A 19,691-nucleotide genomic window follows, 5' to 3' on the forward strand; every position below is an offset into this window, starting at 1 on the left:
ATTGTCTAGAGTGGGTGATCCCATTGGTGATCTTCTGGCACAAAGAACTCATCACACAGAGGGGGCAAATTAAGACCCAGAATAGGGAAGTGACTAGCCCAAGTTATTCAGTAAGCTAGTGGCCAAGATGAAATTATATCTCAGGTCTACTAACACCCAGTTCATTCATTTATTACACACATTTATTGAGGATTTATGATATGCTAGATACCATGCTGGCACTAGGGATACAGAGTGAAAAATTTCTGCTGGCATAGAGATTATATTTTCTGGTGTGTATTTGGGGAGATTGTAAATAGACAAATAAATGAGTTTATCCAATTAAAATGAGAGTATGGAACAACAGAGTAGGCATTCAGTGTTCCCTTCTACTTTCTCCTAAATGCCAGATCACCTCCTAAGGAGATGATCCCTTAAACTGGGTGATCTCTTTCCCTTCATTATTCCCTATACACCCAGCCATTTATTCTACAAGTATTTACTGAACACATGGAATATATAGGAATTGTTCTAGAGGCTGGTGATAAAAGTGGCTCTGACATTCTAATGGGAAAGACAGATAATAAACATGTGAACAAATAGTAGCAAGTGATAGGAATAAAATAAAGCAGTGTAAAAGGATAGAGAGTAATGGAGAAGGAGAAAGATCTATTTAAATAGAGTACTCAGAGAAGGTCTCTATGAAGAGATGTCATTTAGCTGAGATCTGAATGAAGGAGTAAAGTTTGCAAAGTTCTGGAGGAAGAATGTTTAGGACCAAGAGAACAGCAAATATAAAGGCCCTTGGGTAAGTTTGACATGTATAAGGAATGGCAAAACCAATGAGATTAGAGCAGAGAGAACAAAGGGTACAGAGAGACAGTGAAGTTCAAAAATGAGATCAGAAAGGTAAGTGAGGATCATACAATGCAGAATAAAATGTAAATTTTCTTCTAAAAATGAAGAGAAGTCACTGGAAATTTGGACCAGAGGGAATGATATGATCTGATTTACATTTTTAAAAGAATATACATCTTACTGGCTGCTGTGGAGAACAAATTATAGTCAGGCAAGAAGAAAAGCAAGGATAATAGTTTGGAAGCTCCTGTAGCCACCCAAGTAAGAGATGATGGTGGCTCTACCAGGAAGGTAGCAGTAGGAATTAGTAGGTTCAACATACAATGTGCATGGAGAGCTAAGAGGAATTGCTGATGGATTAGGTGTAAGGTAAAAGGAAAAGAGAGTAATCAAGGATCATCCCAAAGTTCTTGACCTTAGCAACTGGGTGACTGGTACTGCCAATTACTTAGATGAGGGAGACCAGAGTAAGAGCAGATTGAGGAGGAATAGGGAATCAAGAGTATTTGTACATTTTGAATTGGAAATGTCCATGAGTCATCTAAGGAGAGCTGTTGAACAGGGAGTTTGAGATGGGAAGAGGGGAGATAGCACTCCTAGATATATAAATTTGCAAATCATCCTCATATTGAAAAGATATTTAAAACCATTAGACTGAATGAGATCACGCAGGAAAAAAATATAGACAGAGAAGTGGACTGAGAAAAACAAAACAGAACAAAACTCTGGGACCTTCCAACATGTAGAAATTGAGAAGAGAAGGAAAACCAAGAGGAGACTGAAATGGAATGTCTAGTGAGGTAGAAGGAGAGTTTGGTGTCCTGAAAGCCAAGTGAATAAGTGTTTCAAGAAGGAAGAGTCAGTAAAATGAAATGCTTCTCACAGGCTGAGAATGATAAGAATAGTGGAGTGGCACATGGATATTGTTGGTAATCTTGACAAAAAAGGTCTCAACAGAGTAGTGAGGAGAGAGGCCCATTTAGAATGGGTGCAGGATCCATACTAAGCAATTATTCAACTAAATGGCATTTATTTATCTATCTGTATCTATGTATCTATCTATCTATGTTTCTATCTATCTATCTATCTATCTCCATTTAGCCTATAAACTCCTTGAGGCCAGGAACTGTGTCTTAATTCCACCTAGCATGGTACTTAATCCATGTGAGCTGATTTTCTCCCCAGCTTTATCGGGATATAATTGACAAATAAAAATTGTATATATTTAAGGTATACAATGTGATGTTTTCATATATGAATACATTGTAAAATGAGTACCACAAACAATCTAATTAACATATCCATCACCTCACACAGTTTCCAATTTTGTGTGTGGTAAGAATATTTAAGATCTACTCTTTTCACAAACTTCAAGTATACAATAGAGTATTATTAACTACAGTCACAATGCTGTATCATATCTCCAGAACATATTCATCCTGAATAACTGAACCTTTGCACCCTTTGATCAAACACCTCCCCATTTCGCTCTCCCCTAATTCCCTGGCAGCCACCATCCTACTTTATGCTTCTATGAGTTTGACTTTTTTAGATTCCACATATAAGTGAAATCATGCAGCATTTATCTCTCTGCCCTTATCTCATCTCACTTAGCATAAGGTCCTTCAGGTTCATCCATGTTGTCACAAATTACAAGCTTTCCTTCTTTTGTACCTAAGGCTGAATAATATTCCATTTTGTGTGTGTGTGTGTGTGTGTGCATGCATGTGTGTGTTTCTGGGTGTGTGTCTATATATCTCTCACATTTTCTTTATCCATTCATCTGTTGATGAACACTTTGGTACTTCCATATCTTAGCTACTGTAAATAATGCTGCAATGAACATGAGACTGCAGATATCTTTTTGAGATATTAACTTCATTTCCTTTGGATATATTCCCAGAAGTGGAATTACTGGATCATATGGTAGTTTATATTTTTTCATTGACACAGTTGGTAACTTTTATTCTGTGGGCAACCAAAAAGAAGTAACAAGATCACAAAATATGAAGGACTGTTAATAAGTGGTATGAGTGAAACAAACTAGGGGCAGAGGCAAACAACCAAGGAAAGCCACTTTGGGTGTGGTTAAGGAGGGCCTTTTGGAGGAGGTGGCATTTATCTGAGACCTGAAGCATGAGAATGACCCAGCCATGTGAAGGTGCCGAGGGAGAGTGTCCAGCAAAGGGGATAGCAAGTGCAAAGACCTGGATTATGAGGGCATGCTTGAGGTCCTGAAAGAACCTGATATACCTGGAGGATGGGGATGATGCATGTATCAGTAGTTCATTCCTATGTGTTGTTGAGTAGTACTCCATTGTACGCATATACCACAATTTGTTCATTCATCAGTTGATGAACATTTAGGTTGCTCACAGTTTTTGGCTGATATGAAAAAAGCTGCTATAAATATTCAAATGTAAGTCTTTGTGAAGCTGTGTTTTCATTTCTCTTGGGTACATACTTAAGAGTGGAGTTGCTGGGTTATGTGGTAGCAATTACTTGATTGCTTTTTGTTTTTGTTCCTGTGTATGGGTCATGCTTTCTTGTTTCTTTAGATATCTCATAATTCTTTATTGAAAACTGGACAGTTTAAGTAATATAGCAACTCTGAAATTCAGATTCTCTCTTCTCCCCAAGGTTTGTTGTTGTTGCTGTTTATTTTAGTTATTATTGTTAGTTTGTTTACTGACTTTTTTCACCCATTTATGTTAAATCTGTATTCTTTGTTGAGTGTGGCCACTAAAGACACTGCTTAGTTAGCTTTGTGGTCAGCTAATGATTAGACAGAGATTGCCTTAAAACACTAAGAACCAATATGACTCCCAGTCTTTGCAAAGGGGCTCTGTATGAATGTTTGAGCATGCCTTGAACACTCAGCCAGGCAGTTGACAACTCTATATGGTAGTTTATTTTTAATTTTTTGAGAAACCTACACACAGCTTTCCATAATGGCTGTACTAATTTACCTTACCACCAACAATGTACAAGGGTTCCCTTTTCTCCACATTCTTGTCAACACTTATCTTTTGTCATTTTTTTGTAATAACTATCTGTAATAGGTGTGAGATGATATCTTATGGTTTTGATTTGCATTTCCCTGATGATCAGTGATGTTGAACAACTTTCCATATACCTATTGGACATTTATTTGCCTTGTTCTGAGAAATGTCTATTTAGGTCCTTTGACCTTTAAAAATTGGGTTATTTCTTTTCTTATTATTGAGTAGTATGAGTTCCTTATGTATTTTGGAATATTAACCCCTTAACAGACATATGATTTGCAAATATCTTCTATTCTGTAGGTTGTCTCCTCACTTTCTTGATTGTTTCCTTTGCTGTGCAGAAGCTCTTTAGCATGATGCAATCACATTTGTCCGTTCTGCTTTTGTTGCCTATACTTTTGGGGTCATATCTGAAAAAATCACTGCCCAGACCAGACAATGCCAAGTAGCTTTCCCCCCACATTTTCTTCCTGTAGTTTTACAGCTATAGGTCTTACATGTATGCCTTTAACCCATTTTGAGTTGATCTTTGTACATTGTGTGAGATAAGGATAAAATTTCTCTGCATGTGGATATCCATTTTTCCCAACACCATGTACTGAAAGGACTATACTTTCCCACTGTGTATTCTTGACACCTTTATCAAAGGTCAATTGATCATAAATGTGTGTACTTTTTCTGGGCTCATTATTCTGTTTCATTTGTCTATATGTCTGTTTTTATGCCAGTACTATACTCTTTTGGTTACTATTGCTTTGTAGTATATTTTGAAATCATAAAGCCTTCAACTTTGTTCTTCTTTCTCAAGATTGCTTTGTCTATTTGGGGTCTTTTATTATGAAGTTTACATAAAACGTAGTTATAGCAGTCTGTTTAAAGCTAGCAAAGTAACATTGACTACATACAATAACTGTACATTTTAACGACTCCTACACCTACATTTTATGTTATTGATGTCATAATTTATAACTTTTTAGATTGTGTATCCATTAACAAATTATTGTAGCTATAGTTATTTTTAATACTTTTGTATTTTCACTTTCATACTAGAATTACAAGTGGTTTACACATCACTATTACAGTATTAGAATATTCTGAATTGGGCTATATTATGTTTACCAATTTGTTTTATACTTTCATATGTTTTCATGTTGTTACTGTCCATTTATTTCAACTTGAATACCCTTTTAGCATGTCTTACTTATTTATTTAATTGAAGTACAGTTGATTTACAATGTCCTGTTATTTTTAGGAGTACAGCACAGTGATTCAGTTATATATACAGTACAGTGATTCAGTTATATATATATATATATATATATATATATATATATATATATACACATATATACATATACTCTTTTTCAGATTTTTTTCCCTTATAGGTTATTAAAAATATTGAGTATATTTCCCTGTGTTATACAGTAGGTCCTTATTGGCTATCTATTTTATATATAGTAGTGTATATGTGTTAATTCCAACCTCCTAATTTATCCCTCCCCCACTTTCCCCTTTGGTAACCATACGTTTGTTTTCTATGTCTGTGGGTCTATTTCAGTTTTGTATATAGATTCATTTGTATCTTTTTTTGTTAGATGCCACATATAAGCGATTTCATATGATATTTGTCTTTCACTGTCTGGCTTACTTCACTTAGTATGATATCTTTTAACATTTCTTTTAAGCCAAGTCTAATGGTAGTCAACTCCTTCGTTTTATCTCTCCTTCATTTCTGAAGGACTGCTTTGTCCAGTATAGTATTCCTGGTTGGCAGTTATTTTCCTTTCAGTATTTTGAATATATCAACCCATTCTCTCCTGGCCTGCAAGGTTTCTGCTTGGAAATCTGCTCACAGTATTATGGGGGTTTCCTTTTATTTGATGATTTGCTTTTTTCTTGCTGCATTCAAAATTCTCTTTGTCTTTGAATTTTGAGAATTTTATAACAATGTGTCTTGGTTAAAATCTCTTTATGTTTAACTTATTTGGGTTTCTTTGGGCTTCATGGATCCAGATGTTCATTTCCTTCTCCAGATTTAGGAATTTTTCTGTCATTATTTCTTTAAATAAGCTTTGTGCCCCTTTCTCTTTCTGTGCTCCTTCTGAGACTCCCATATATGTATATTGGTTTGTATACGGTGTCCCATAGGTCTCTTAGGTTTTCTTCACTTTTACAATCTTTTTTCTTTTTGTTCCTCTGACTGGATAATTTTAAGTGACCTGTCTTTGACTGCACTGATTCTTTCTTCTGCTTGTTCGAGTTTGATGTTGAAGCTCTCTACTGAATTTTTCTATGCAGTCATTGTGTTCTTCAGCTCCAGAATTTCTTTTTGGTTCTCTTTTTTTTATGATTTCTATGACTTTCTTGAACTTCTCATGTATTATTTTCCTGATTTTGTTTAGTTGTCTGAGTTCTCTTGTAGCTCACTGAGCTTCTTTAAGATGATTATTTGGAATTCCTTTTCAGACAGTTCATAGATCTCCATTTCATTAGGATCAGTTCATTGTGCTTTATTTTGTTCCTTTGGTGGTGTTAAGCTTCCCTGATTATTTCTGATCCTTGTGGCCTTGAGTGGGTGTTTACCTATTTGAAGAAGCAGGCACATCTTCCTGGCTTTGGCAAGGAAAGCCTTTGATCAGGCAGCAAAACCAGAGATTCTGGTTAGGCCACCTGGCATGCTCCAGAAGTGGGCTTGCTGCTGGAGTCCTTGGGTAGGGTGGTCTGGTGCCTGGGTCAGTGGATGGGCAAGCTTTCATCCTGGATCTACAGGGGAGAGCTTGAAGCCTGGATCCAGGGGGCTAGCCTGGCACTGAGGCAGACCTGGAGGTGGGATCCACAGGAAGCCAGACTGGATGCTGAGTTGTGGTTACATCTTGGAGACTAGAGCCACAGAGGCCAGCTTGGCATGTAATGGGCCTGGATTCTGGGTCTTCAAGGGCAGGCCTGGAGCCTGGGGCTGCAGAGAATGGCCTAGTGCTGGGGCAGGTCTGGAGCTTGGGTTGGTGGAGGCTGGCCTGGAGTCTGGAAAAATGGGGGATGGGTTGGTGCTGGGGTTTACTGGGGTGGGCCTGTTGCTGGGGTCCAAGGTAAAGCTGGGTGCTCATCTCACTCTCCTTCCTCCACGTGGAGGGGATTTCTCCCTGAACTACACTGTGTGAGCTTGGGGGAAGGGTGACGTGGGTAATATGAAAATGTCCTTTCTAGAATCTGCAATGTACCTTTTCGTATTTCTGTACTCAACCCAGGTGCTCTGACCTCTCATCTGGATTCCATAGCTTTCATGAAGGGATTTTCATGCATGGATGGTTGTTTGAATTCATATTACTGTGAAGGGACAAGCACTAGAAACTCCTATTCAGCCATCAGTTCTCTATGTTAGCTGAATTTATATTTAAAATCTCAGAACATTCAGAAAACACATTGCTCACCCATCTCAATGTACTGAGGTACAGATCTAAGAACACCTTGTATCCTTCACTGGTCTGCTAAGGGAAAATGGTAGCTGATTTTACAGGTTCATCTCTGTCCTATCCACTGCCAAAAGAATAATTCACTCTCTGGGCACAAATTTTACAAACCTTGGCTTGCCTGGCCCAGGACCCAGAAAAAGTTTACCTTTTCAGAAAAGATGGTTATGCCTCCACATCTTCCTTTCAATATCCTCTTTGTCTCCAATCACTATTAAGAAGCTAAGGGTAAACTTTAGTACTGACCTTCACTTTCATCCAGGGAAGAAGTATAGAAAACTGTCCTTTCCCTCAGCAAGCGCTTCGAAATTGTGATTGGTTTGTGCCTTCTTGCTGTCACTCGAGGTGGAGGCACTGGGGGTGCAGTACTTTCCTCAGGTGGACCTGAATAAATCTGTAGAGGGGGAATATTTCCAGAAAACAATTAGAAAGATCAACTTTTTGTATCCCTAATGCTAACTACCAGTTGATGCCCATCAGCATTACACCTAAAGTCTGCCATAGCAATTCTAATATGACTAAAGGAATTGTGGGGATTTTCTTAATCACTCTAGCTACCAGCAAGTGTTTAGAGATCTCCTATCATGTTTGAGGTGCAGGACCTGGTACTTCTCAGTGTGGAGGAAAGAATGCAGACAAAAACTGCAACATCAGGAGAGCACCCTTCTATTTATTAGATAGGATGCTGCCCAATACATGGATCATTGAATAAAACCAATTAGATCATTATTTTAAAAAACCTGCAACATCAGTCCTGGATTTGCCACTTACTGCCTGGGAAACTGTAAAAAAGTCACTACTCCCGCCAACAAAACCCATAAAAAGGTCATCTCACATCTCTGAGCCTTAGCTTCCTCATCTGTAAATTGCAGGGAACACCACCTATCACAGGGTGTGGTGAGTGAGAATCAAGTGAAAAGGGTAGTCAAGGTACATTGTATGGGTAGGGGTGGGGTGTGAAGAATGATTAAAAACACCCACATGCATTCAATATTTCTGAAAAGATACCCCCCCCCCCAAAAAATTCCTGGTTACATTGTTTGCCCCAAGACAGGACTAATGAGTGGCTAAGGGAAGGATGGAGGAAACTTATTTTTCACCCCTATATCACTTTGATCTTTAAAATGTTCATACCATGTATGCATTGCTTATTCAAAAAAGACAGGGCAAAAACAAAGTGCCTTGGAAGATGTAAAAAGTGCTGGATAAGTGAGGGAGGAGCTGTGATTAGAATTTGTATATAATGTCTCATATGTACTTAAGATCTTCCTGTCCCTGGGGAGAATGACCTTTTGGGCAGAGTGAAAATATTTTGGGAAGACACACATATGTGGTGATGGAGGAAGGGAACCAGTGTCCACTGCAATAATGAAATCAACCCCAATGATTAGTGCAAAGAGAAATGTCACAGCCCAACATTCTATCAGGCAAGAGTCAACATAGATTGCACGGTCACAAAACTTACATGAATGGGAACACAAGGCAAGCCTGTGTAAAAGCTGCACAATGATAGAGAACAAGGTAAGAAGAATCATAAGGCAGTATATGTCTCAATGTCTCACGGTATACGGAAAAGAGAATATGACATAGTAGCAAGCAGATGAGCTTTGAGGTCATATACTTTTAGGTCATATTTCTGGTTCCACCACCATTAGTAATAATATTCTAAATAGCTACCATTTTGTGAGCATCTGCTTAGGCACTATAGTAGCTATTACAAATATTCCTTGCTATTCATCAAACACACCAGGGACTTTGCACTGAGTGTTTTTCTACCTGAAGTGCTCTTCCTCCAGATATCCATATAGCTTGCTCTCTTGATTCCAGTAGGATTAACGATCAAATATACCCCTCTCAGTGAGTCCTTCCAGGCAAATGTATCAGAACTTTGACATGCTTCCCTCTACCAAGTGCTTCCTATCCCCCGTCCCTATTTAACATTTTTTCCTATCACTTTCTAACATAGTATATTGTATTCAATACTTATTCAGTTTTTTGTTGTCTGTCTCTCCACTCGATTGTATACTATACTGAAGTATATCATCGTGTTCACTGCTGTAACTCCAGCAATTAGAAGAGTGACTAGAATTGCTGGGCCAAAAAACAAACACATTTAAAATTCTGGTATAAAAGGCCAAATTATCCTCTGAAAAGACCATAACAGCTACTTTCACTTCAAGCCAAAATACGGCAAAAGAAATTAGATTTACATCTTCAACATGAAACAATTAAAAAACTAGAAAAAATGTAACAATGATTCTGAAGGCATTTGAAATCTGGCAATTAAGGACAGTGATCCATGAGAGACAGGAAAAATAAATGAGGTGAGGTGAGCCCCATGACTGTCCCATGTTATAGCCTGGAAAGATTCTTTGGGCCATAATACAGGAAGAAGAACCCAGAGCAGCCCAGCAGTCTCCATTAGCTGAAGACACTGTGTTGCAGGTATGAGGAGGGCAAGGAAAAGAGAGTTTTCAGGGCAGGGTACCAGAAAGAAGAGAGCTGCACAGAGAGCTCTGAAGATTTGCAGGGGTCCTTTTTAAGAATATAGCTGTGTAAAATCAATCAATGTGATAAACCATATTAGCAAATTGAAGAAGAAAAACCATATGATCATCTCAAAAGATGCAGAAAAAGCTTACAACAAAATTCAACACCCATTTATGATAAAAATCCTCCAGAAAGTAGGCATAGAGGGAACTTACCTCAACATAATAAAGGCCATATATGACAAACACACAGCAAACATCATTCTCAATGGTGAAAAACTGAAACCATTTCTTCTAAGATCAGGAACAAGACAAGGTTGTCCACTCTCACCACTATTATTCAACATAGTTTTGGAAGTTTTAGCCAAAGCAATCAGAGAAGAAAAAGAAATAAAAGGAATCCAAATCGGAAAAGAAGACGTAAAGCTGTCACTATTTGCAGATGACATGATACTATACATAGAGAATCCTCAAGATGCTACCAGAAACTACTAGAGCTAATCAATGAATTTGGTAAAGTAGCAGCATACAAAATTAATGCACAGAAATCTCTTGCATTCCTATACACTAATGATGAAAAATCTGAAAGTGAAATTAAGGAAACATTCCCATTTACCATTGCAACAAAAAGAATAAAATACCTAGGAATAAACCTACCTAAGGAGACAAAAGACCTGTATGCAGAAAACTATAAGACATTGATGAAAGAAATTAAAGATGATACAAACAGATGGAGAGATATACCATATTCTTGGACTGGAAGAATCAACATTGTGAAAATAACTCTACTACCCAAAGCAATCTAGAGATTCAATGCAATCCCTATCAAACTACCAATGGCATTTTTTACAGAACTAGAATAAAAAAATTCACAATTTGTATGGAAACACCATAGCCAAAGCAATCTTGAGAAAGAAAAACGAAGCTGGAGGAATCAGGCTCCCGGACTTCAGACTACACTACAAAGCTACAGTAATCAAGACAATATAGTACTGGCACAAAAACAGAAATATAGATACATGGAACAGGAGAGAAAGCCCAGAGATAAATCCACGCACATATGGTCACCTTATTTTTGATAAAGAAGGCAAGAATATACAATGGAGAAAAGACAGCCTCTTCAGTAAGTGGTGCTGGGAAAACTGGACAGCTACATGTAAAAGAATGAAATTAGAACACTCCCTAACAACATACACAAAAATAAACTCAAGATGGACCAAACACCTAAACGTAAGGCCAGAAACTCTAAAACTCTTAGAGGAAAATATAGGCAGAACACTCTATGACATAAATCACAGCAAAATCCTTTTTGACGCACCTCCTAGAGAAATGGAAATAAAAACAAAAATAAACAAATGGGACCTAATGAAACTTAAAAGCTTTTGCACAGCAAAGGAAACCATAAACAAGATGAAAAGACAACCCTCAGAATGGGAGAAAATATTTGCAAATGAAGAAACTGACAAAGGATCAATCTCCAAAACTTACAAGCAGCTCATGGAGCTCAATATCAAAAAAACAAACAACCCAATCCAAAAATGGGCAGAAGACCTAAATACACATTTCTCCAAAGAAGATATACAGATTGCCAACAAACACATGAAAGGATGCTTAACATCACTAATCATTAGAGAAATGCAAATCAAAACTACAATGAGATATCAGCTCACACCAGTCAGAATGGTCATCATCAAAATATGTATAAACAATAAATGCTGGAGAGGGTGTGGAGAAAAGGGAACCCTCCTGCACTGTTGGTGGGAATGTAAATTGATACAGCCACTATGGAGAACAGTATGGAGGTTCCTTAAAAAACTTAAAATAGAACTATAATATGACCCAGCAATCCCACTACTGGGCATATACCCTGAGAAAACCATAATTCAAAAAGAGTCATGTACCACAATGTTCATTGCAGCTCTATTTACAGTAGCCAGGACATGGAAGCAACCTAAATGTCCATCGACAGATGAATGGATAAAGAAGATGTGGTACATATATACAATGGAATATTACTCGTCCATAAAAAGAATTGAAATTGAGTTATTTGTAGTGAGGTGGATGGACCTAGAGTCTGTCATACAGAGTGAAGTCAGAAAGATAAAACAAATACCATATGCTAACACATATATATGGAATCTAAAAAAAAAAAAACGGTTCTGAAGAACCTAGGGGCAGGACAGGAATAAAGATTCAGACGTAGAGAATGGATTTGAGGACATGTGGAGGGGGAAGGGTAAGCTGGGAGAAAGTGAGAGAGTGGCATGGACCTATATACACCACCAAATGTAAAATAGATAGCTAGTGGGAAGCAGCTGCATAGGACAGGGAGATCAGCTCCGTGCTTTGTGACCACCTAGAGGGGTGGGATAGGGAGGGTGGGAGGGAGACACAAGAGGGAGGAGATATGGGGATATATGTATATGTATAGCTGATTCACTTTGTTCTAAAGCAGAAACTAACACACCATTGTAAGGCAATTATACTCCAATAAAGATGTTAAAAAAAAAAACAAACGAATTTAGCTGCCTACTAATCAATACTTATGTGTGAGGCAAGAACCACATGAAAGAATTAGAGGAAGCAATTACCTAAGATCACACAGTGGCTGGAAGAATTCCTGTTCTCACCAGCCACAGTGGATTATTAAATAATTCATAGGGCACTGAGTACAGTACACAGACAAATTTTGCCTCATTAATGAAGAAAAATTAACCCTAGACTAAATCCTATTCATTTTCTGCCTAAAAAAGCCTAAGGGAAATATTTGAAAGCATCAAGCTGTTCTTGGGCTACTTACCTGCACCCCAGAAACAAGCTCAAGAACATTATTTATAGCAATAAAAAATGGCCATCATACAAGAAGGTAAAATTAACAATGTCTTGCATCCAATAAAGAATTATCAGAAATTCATAGCCCTTTCTAATTTTGATGTATTTTATTTCTGTTTCTTGTTCAATTGTTCTGGCTAGGATTCCAGTTCTGTGTTGAATAGGAGTGGTCACAATGAGCCTCCTTATCTTGTTCTTGATCTTAGAAGGACAGCTGTCCACCTTTGGTCATCGAGTATGATGTTAGCTGTGGGCTTTTCCTGTATGGTCTTGGTAATGTTGAAGTTTATTCTTTCCATACCCAATTTGCTGAGAGTGTTTATCATGAAAGGATGCTGAATTTTGGCAAATGCATTTTCTGCATATATTGAGATTTTAATTTTCCATTCTATTAATGTGGTGTATCACAGTTTTTGATTTGCATATGTTGAACCATCCTTGCATCCCAGGGGTAAATTCCACTTGATTATGGTCTATGACTCTTTTAAAGTGCTGTTCAATTAAGTATGCTAGTATTTTGTGGAGAATTTATGCTTCTATATTCATCAGGTATATTGGCCTATGGCTTATAGTTTTCTTTCTTTCCCCCTCCTTCTCCTTCTTTTTTTTTTTTGTAGAGTCCTTATCTGGCTTTGGCATCAGGGTAATGTTGGCCTCATAAAATGAGTTTGGGAGTGTTTCTTTCTTTTCGAATTTTTTGAATTGAGAATAATTGGCATTAATTCTTCTTTTAATGTTTGGTAGAATTCACCAATGAAACAATCTGGACCTTAGCTTTTCTTTTTTGGCAGACTTCTGAATACTGATTCAATCTCCTCACTCACTATTAGTCTGCTCAGATTTTCTATTTCTTCATGATTCAGTCTTGGTAGCTTGTATATTTCTAGGAATTTATCCATTTTTCTAGGTTTTCCAATTTGTTGACATATGATTATTCATAGTAGTCTCTTATTATCCTTTGTATTTCTGTCGTGTATCCCTTTTCATTTCTGATTTTATACACTTGCATCTTCTCTCTTTATTTCTTAGTCCAGCTAAAGGTTTTCAGTTTTATTTATCTTTTAAAAAACTCACCTTAGTTTCATTTATCTTTCTATTGTTTATCTGGTCTCTATTTCACTTATTTCTGCTCTGATCTTTTTTATGTCCTTCCTTCTGCAAACGTTGGGCTGAGTTTGTTCTTTTTCCAGTTTCTTGAGGTGTTAAATTAGAACGTTTATTTGTGATCTTTCTTTTGTCTAATGTAAGTGTGTATCATCACTGTAAAATTCCCCTCTTAGAACTGCCTTTCCTGCATCCCATAAGTTTTCATTGGTTGTTTTTCTATTGTCATGTCTTTCAAGATATTTTTTGACCTCCCTTTTGATTTCTTGCTTGACCCATTGGTTGTTCAGAAGTGTGTTGTTTCCCACATATTTGTAAATTTTCCAGTTTTCTTCCTGTAATTGATTTCCAGTTTCATACCATTGTGATCAGAAAAATACTTGGTATGATTTCAATCTTCTTACATTTGCTTACATTTATTTTATGACCTAACTTATTATCTATCCTAGAGAAAGTTCCATGTGCATTTGAGAAGAATGAGTTTATATTAGAGTTACATAATTAACACACCACCATATTGCAGTATTAGAGTATTCTGAATTTCACTATATACTTACCTCTACCAGTAGGTTTTATATTTTTATATATTTTTGCATTACTAATTAGTGTCCTTTCATTTCAGCTTGAAGAACTCCTTGCAGTATTCTTGAAAGGCAGGTCTAGTGTTGATAAACTCCTTCAGCTTTTGTTTGTTTGGTAAAGTCTTTATCTCTCCTTCATTTCTGAAAGATGACTTTACCGGGTAAAATATTCATGGTTGGAAGGTTTTTTTTTCTTTCAGCATTTTGCATATATCATCCAACTCTCTCCTGACCTGCAAGGTGTCTGCGGAGGAATCTGCTGATAGCCTTATAATGGTTCCTTCATATGTGACGGTTTTTTTCCCTCTGGCTGCTTTTAAAATTCTCTGTCTTTGATTTTAGACTGTTTCATCATAATGTGTCTTGGAGAAGACTGTTTTGGGTTGACATTTTGAGATAGTTAGCTTCATAAGTGTATCCCTAGATTTAAGAAGTTCTCAGCCATTATTTCTTTAAATAAGCTTTCTCCCATTCTTCTCCTTCTCGGACTTCTGGGACTCCAATAATGCATAGATTTTTTTCTTTTAATGGACCCCATAATTCACATAGACTCTCTCCACTCTTTTTCATTCTCTTTTCTTTTTGCTCCTCTGAATGGATGATCTCAAATGACTCTTCTAATTTACTAATTCTTTCTTCTATTTGGTAGAGTGTGATATTGAAGCTCTCTATTGAATTCTTCAGTCCAGTCATTGTTTTTTGAACTCTAGGATTTCTGGGTTTTTTTTTTTTTTAATGGTTTCTGTTCATTTGTTGAACTTCTCATTTTGTTCATGCATTGCTTTCCTAATTTCATTTACTTGTTTATCTTTATTTTCTGATAGTCCATTGAATTTCTTTTTTTTAATGAAAGTATAATTGATTTACAATATTATATTATTTTCGGGTATACAACATAGTGATTCAATATTTTTACATATTATACTCCATTTAAAGTTATTATAAAATATTGGCTATATTCTGTGTGCTATACAATATATCCTTGTAGCTTATTTATTTTATATATAGTATACATACATGCCTCTTAATCACCTACCCCTATATTGCTCCTCCCCGTTTCCCTCACCCCACTGATAACCATTAGTTTGTTCTCTATATCTGTGAGTGTTTCTGTTTTGTTATATTTTATTCAATTGTTTTATTTTTTAGATTCCACATATAAGTGATAACATACACCATTTGTCTTTGTCTGACTTATTTCACTTAGCGTAATACCCTCTAAATCTATCCATGTTGTTGCAAATGGCAAATTTTCAGTCTTTTTTATGGCTAATAGTCCATTGTGTGTATATATATATATACAGCCACTTTATTCATTCATCTATTGATGGACACTTAGGTTGCTTCCATATCTTGGTTATTGTAAATAATGCTGTGAAGAACATTGGGGTGCATGTATCTTTTCAAATTGATGTTTTCATTTTCTTCAGATATATACCCAGGAGTGGAATTGCTGGATCATATGGTAGTCCTATTTTTAGTTTTTTTAAGAAACATCCATACTGCCTTCTATATTGGCTGCACCAGTTTACATTCCCACCAACAATGTACTAGGGTTCCCTTTTCTCCACATTCTCATCCTGAGATTCTGGGTGGGCCATATGGTGGTGTCCAGCAGGAGACTTACTGCTTGAGTTCTTGGGCAGGCAGGTCTGGCGCCTTGGTCAGCAGGCAGGCAGGCCTGGTGTTTTGATCCGAGGGTATGGATGTGGGGCTTGGATTCACTGAGGTAGGCCTGACACTTGAGTCTGCAGTGATGGGCCTGTGATCTGGGTTCATGTGGATGAATCTGGATCTGGGTCCATGGGGGCTGACCAGGCTCAGGGGATCACTGGGGTGGGCCTACCATCTGGGTCCACGGGGACTATTCTGGTGCCAGATGGGCCAGGAGACTGATTTCATAGGGACTGGACTAAAACCTAGGGCGATGGGGGCTAGCCTGCCCTTTGGGCAAACCTGGAGCCTAGCGCCATGGAAGGTGGCCTATAATCTGGGGTCTCAAGGGCCAGCCTGGAGATTAAGTCTATGGAGGTCAGCCTGTTGCTAGTTCAGGCCAGAAGTCTGGTTCTCTGGGAGCCAGCCTATAAGCTGAGGCCACAGGGGCTTGCCTGGCACTGAGGTGGGCCAGAAGCCTGGGTCGACAGGAGCCTGCCTGGACCCTGAGACATAGGGGCAATCCTGGCATAGAGTTAGGCTGGGAGCCTTGGTCTATGTGAGCTGGTCTAGAAGCTAGGTCTATGGGGGCTGACCCATTCTGGAATGGACCAGGAATCTGCATTCATAGGAACTCACCAGTAGCCTGGTGACATCAGAGCTGGCTGACAATGGGGTGGGCCAGGAGCCTGGGTTTGTGGGAGCCCACTTTTTGCCTCATGCCTTGGGAGCTGCCTGGGGATATAGGTGCTGGGTCATGTTGGGTGTTTTGGGAGCTTGGGTTTGCAGGAAACTGCTGGGAGCCTGGTGCTACAGAAGCTGTCTGAGACTGTGGGAACTGCCTGGGGCCACAGAAGCTGGTGGATAACTGGGTGGGCTAGGGGCCTGGGTTTGCAGGAGCCCACTGGGAGCCTGGGGCCATGGGAGACACCTAAGTCTGCAGTAGTAGGTCTGATGCTGGGGCCGGCCAGTACTGGGGTTAACAGTGAAATCAGATGCTCACTTCACTCTCCTCTCCCATGAGTGTACCTCTCCATAATGGGCTGCTGGAGCTTGGGAGAGGGGTGAAAGACAGGTGACTCTATCTTTCTTCCTCATTGTTTTTCTTATTTCTGTGCTTCACCAGGTGTTATAATCCCTCACCTGGATTCCTTAGCTATTGTGAAGATACTTTTGTGTGCAGATAGTTGTTCAAATTGTTATTTTGGGAAGGGGAGCCGTGCTAGAAATTCCTACACTGCCATCTTGTTGATGTTATTCCACAATCCCCCAGCCTCCACTTCTTTGTATCCCATTTGCTGTTCAACCTGGTCTCTGTCCACACTGCTCTTCTGTAACTGTTTTCGTAACAATCACCACTAACCTCCTAATTCCCAAATCTATGGGCACTTTTCAATCCTTGCTTTTACTTTGCTGCAGCACTTGATACAAGCTGACATTCCTGATCTAAGAATGCTTTATTGTTTACCTTTCTTTTTTTTTTTTTTTAAGGGAGAACTAACTGAGTGATTTTATTTTTAAATACTTGTCATTTGGAAAAAATACAGGAATAATAAAATTTTCGAGCTAATGTTCATGCTGTGTCTAAATCATATCTGAATAAAATGATGTGTTAAATTGTGTTAGTTCTCCCTTCTCCCAAGTGAGAAGGGAGAACTAACTGGGTGATTTTATTTATTTATTTTTTAAACATCTTTATTGGAGTATAATTGCTTTACAAGGGTGTGTTAGTTTCTGCTGTATAACAAAGTGAATCAGCTATACATATACATACATCCCCATATCTCCTCCCTCTTGCGTCTCCCGCCCACCCTCTGTATCCCACCCCTCTAGGTGGACACAAAGCAACAATTTGGTCTCCCTGTACTATGTGGCTGCTTCCCACTAGCTATCTATTTTACATTTGGTAGTGTATATGTCCATGTCACTCTCTCACTTCGTCCCAGCTTACCCTTCCCCCTCCCTGTGTCCTCAAGTCCATTCTTTATGTCTGTGTCTTTATTCCTGTCCTGCCCCTAGGTTCTTCAGAACCTTTTTTTTTTGGTAGATTCCATATATATGTGTTTGCATATGGTATTTGTTTTTCTCTTTCTGACTTACTTCACTCTGTATGACAGTCTCTAGGTCCATCCACCTTGCTACAAATAACTCAATTTCATTTCTTTTTATGGCTGAGTAATATTACATTGTATATATGTACCACATCTTCTTTATCCTTGTTTACCTTTCTGAATAACTATATTTCTACATCTCTGAACACTGCCCAGTCTCTTTTACTGGCTCTTCCTAAATGTTGATCTTCCCCAGTATTGTATCCTCAGTCCTCTAATGATCTCACTTATCTAGACTCATTCTCTCTCAACAATTTCATGTACTCCCATGGCGTACACTATCAGTTTTCTCTAATAGTTTCTATACCGATATATATAATTGCCTACTCAATACTGCCATCTGGATATCCCAGAGGTACCTCAACCTCAACATTTCTAAAATTAAACATATTTAACTCTTTTCTTGTAACTGTTTATTTCTTAAAATAATGCTGATGTCCAAGCCAGAAATCTGGGCATTATTATCCTAGCATCCTCCCTCTGTCTCACATCCCATATCCATTAAGTCAATAAGTTCCATCAATTATACTTCCTTAATATCTCTCTAATTTGTTCTCTCTGTTCCCTGCCACTGCCTCAGTTCAGAGTCTCATTATGTCTCTCTAATATTACTACAGTGGTCTTCTAACTGTTCTCTGTGCCTCATGTCACTCTTTTCTTTAATCTGTCTACCAAAGTATCAATAACTAAACTCAAAATATAATTGTCTTACTCCTCTGCTTATAATATTTTAGTGACCCCACAATATTGTTGGGACAAAGTCCAAACTCTGTTGTTAGTATACAAGGTGCTCTATAATCTGGCCACTGCCTACAATCTCCAGTCTCATCTTCCATTTATTCCTACCTTCACCCTATACTACAGTATCCATTTGCCCTTCTTCCTTTTAATAATAGAAGTCACTGAGTTTTAGCTGAATACCCATACCTACATTTCCCAGCTTCCCTTATAGCTAGGTAAGGCCATGCATTTTAGTTTTAAACAATAAAATATAAGTGGAAGTGATGTATGCAAACTTCTGGATCATGTTTTTATAAAGAAATTGTCTGCATTCCATTGTCTCTTTTCCCCTTCCCTTTGGTGAAGACCAATGGAACAGGTATGTAGGACCCAAACATTAAGGCCAAGTGGTAAGGACGGCAGAGCTACTCCACCGATTTTGGACTGTTCACCTCTGGACTTTTACATGAAAGCAAGATGAACTTCTCTCTTATTTAAGCCACTGAATTTGCTGTGCTCTTTGTTACAGGAAGTTAGACTGTACCTTAATTAATTCATTCCCTTTTAACTTTGGGGTCTCAACTCATTCATTAACACTGTGTGAAGCCTTAGCTGACTCCCATGACAGAGATATGTTCCACTTCCATTTGCTCCCATAGCATCTGATGTACATCTTCATCACAGTAGTTATTACACTGTATCCTGAGTGTTAGTTGCTCCAAATTCCCTGCCAGTATCATGAGCTTCCTGCCACTGGAGACTTTTGTCTCATTCATCTCTACAAGCTAGGCCCTTACTAGGACACCAGGCAAGAGGAAGCAGCTCAATGATATTTTTTAGAATGAATGGATGGATCTTGGCTGCCAGGCACCTCAAGGCCTATTAAACAATA

General features: G+C 38.2%; 1 protein-coding gene across 5 annotated transcripts in view; it reads right to left on the reverse strand.

Annotated features, from left to right (window-relative positions):
• OPHN1 (oligophrenin 1) overlaps window positions 1–19,691 on the reverse strand; it is a 617,232-nt gene that overhangs the window by 36,122 nt on the left and 561,419 nt on the right. For all 5 annotated transcript variants that reach the window (XM_082376596.1, XM_082376595.1, XM_082376597.1 and 2 more), the window contains one exon: window positions 7,556–7,703. In XM_082376596.1, the coding sequence (XP_082232722.1) occupies window positions 7,556–7,703 (148 nt within the window). The remainder of the gene's footprint in view (window positions 1–7,555; window positions 7,704–19,691) is intronic.

Source organism: Balaenoptera borealis (genome assembly GCF_965194805.1).
Source record: "Balaenoptera borealis genome assembly, chromosome: X".
Taxonomy (NCBI): Eukaryota; Metazoa; Chordata; class Mammalia; order Artiodactyla; family Balaenopteridae; genus Balaenoptera; species Balaenoptera borealis.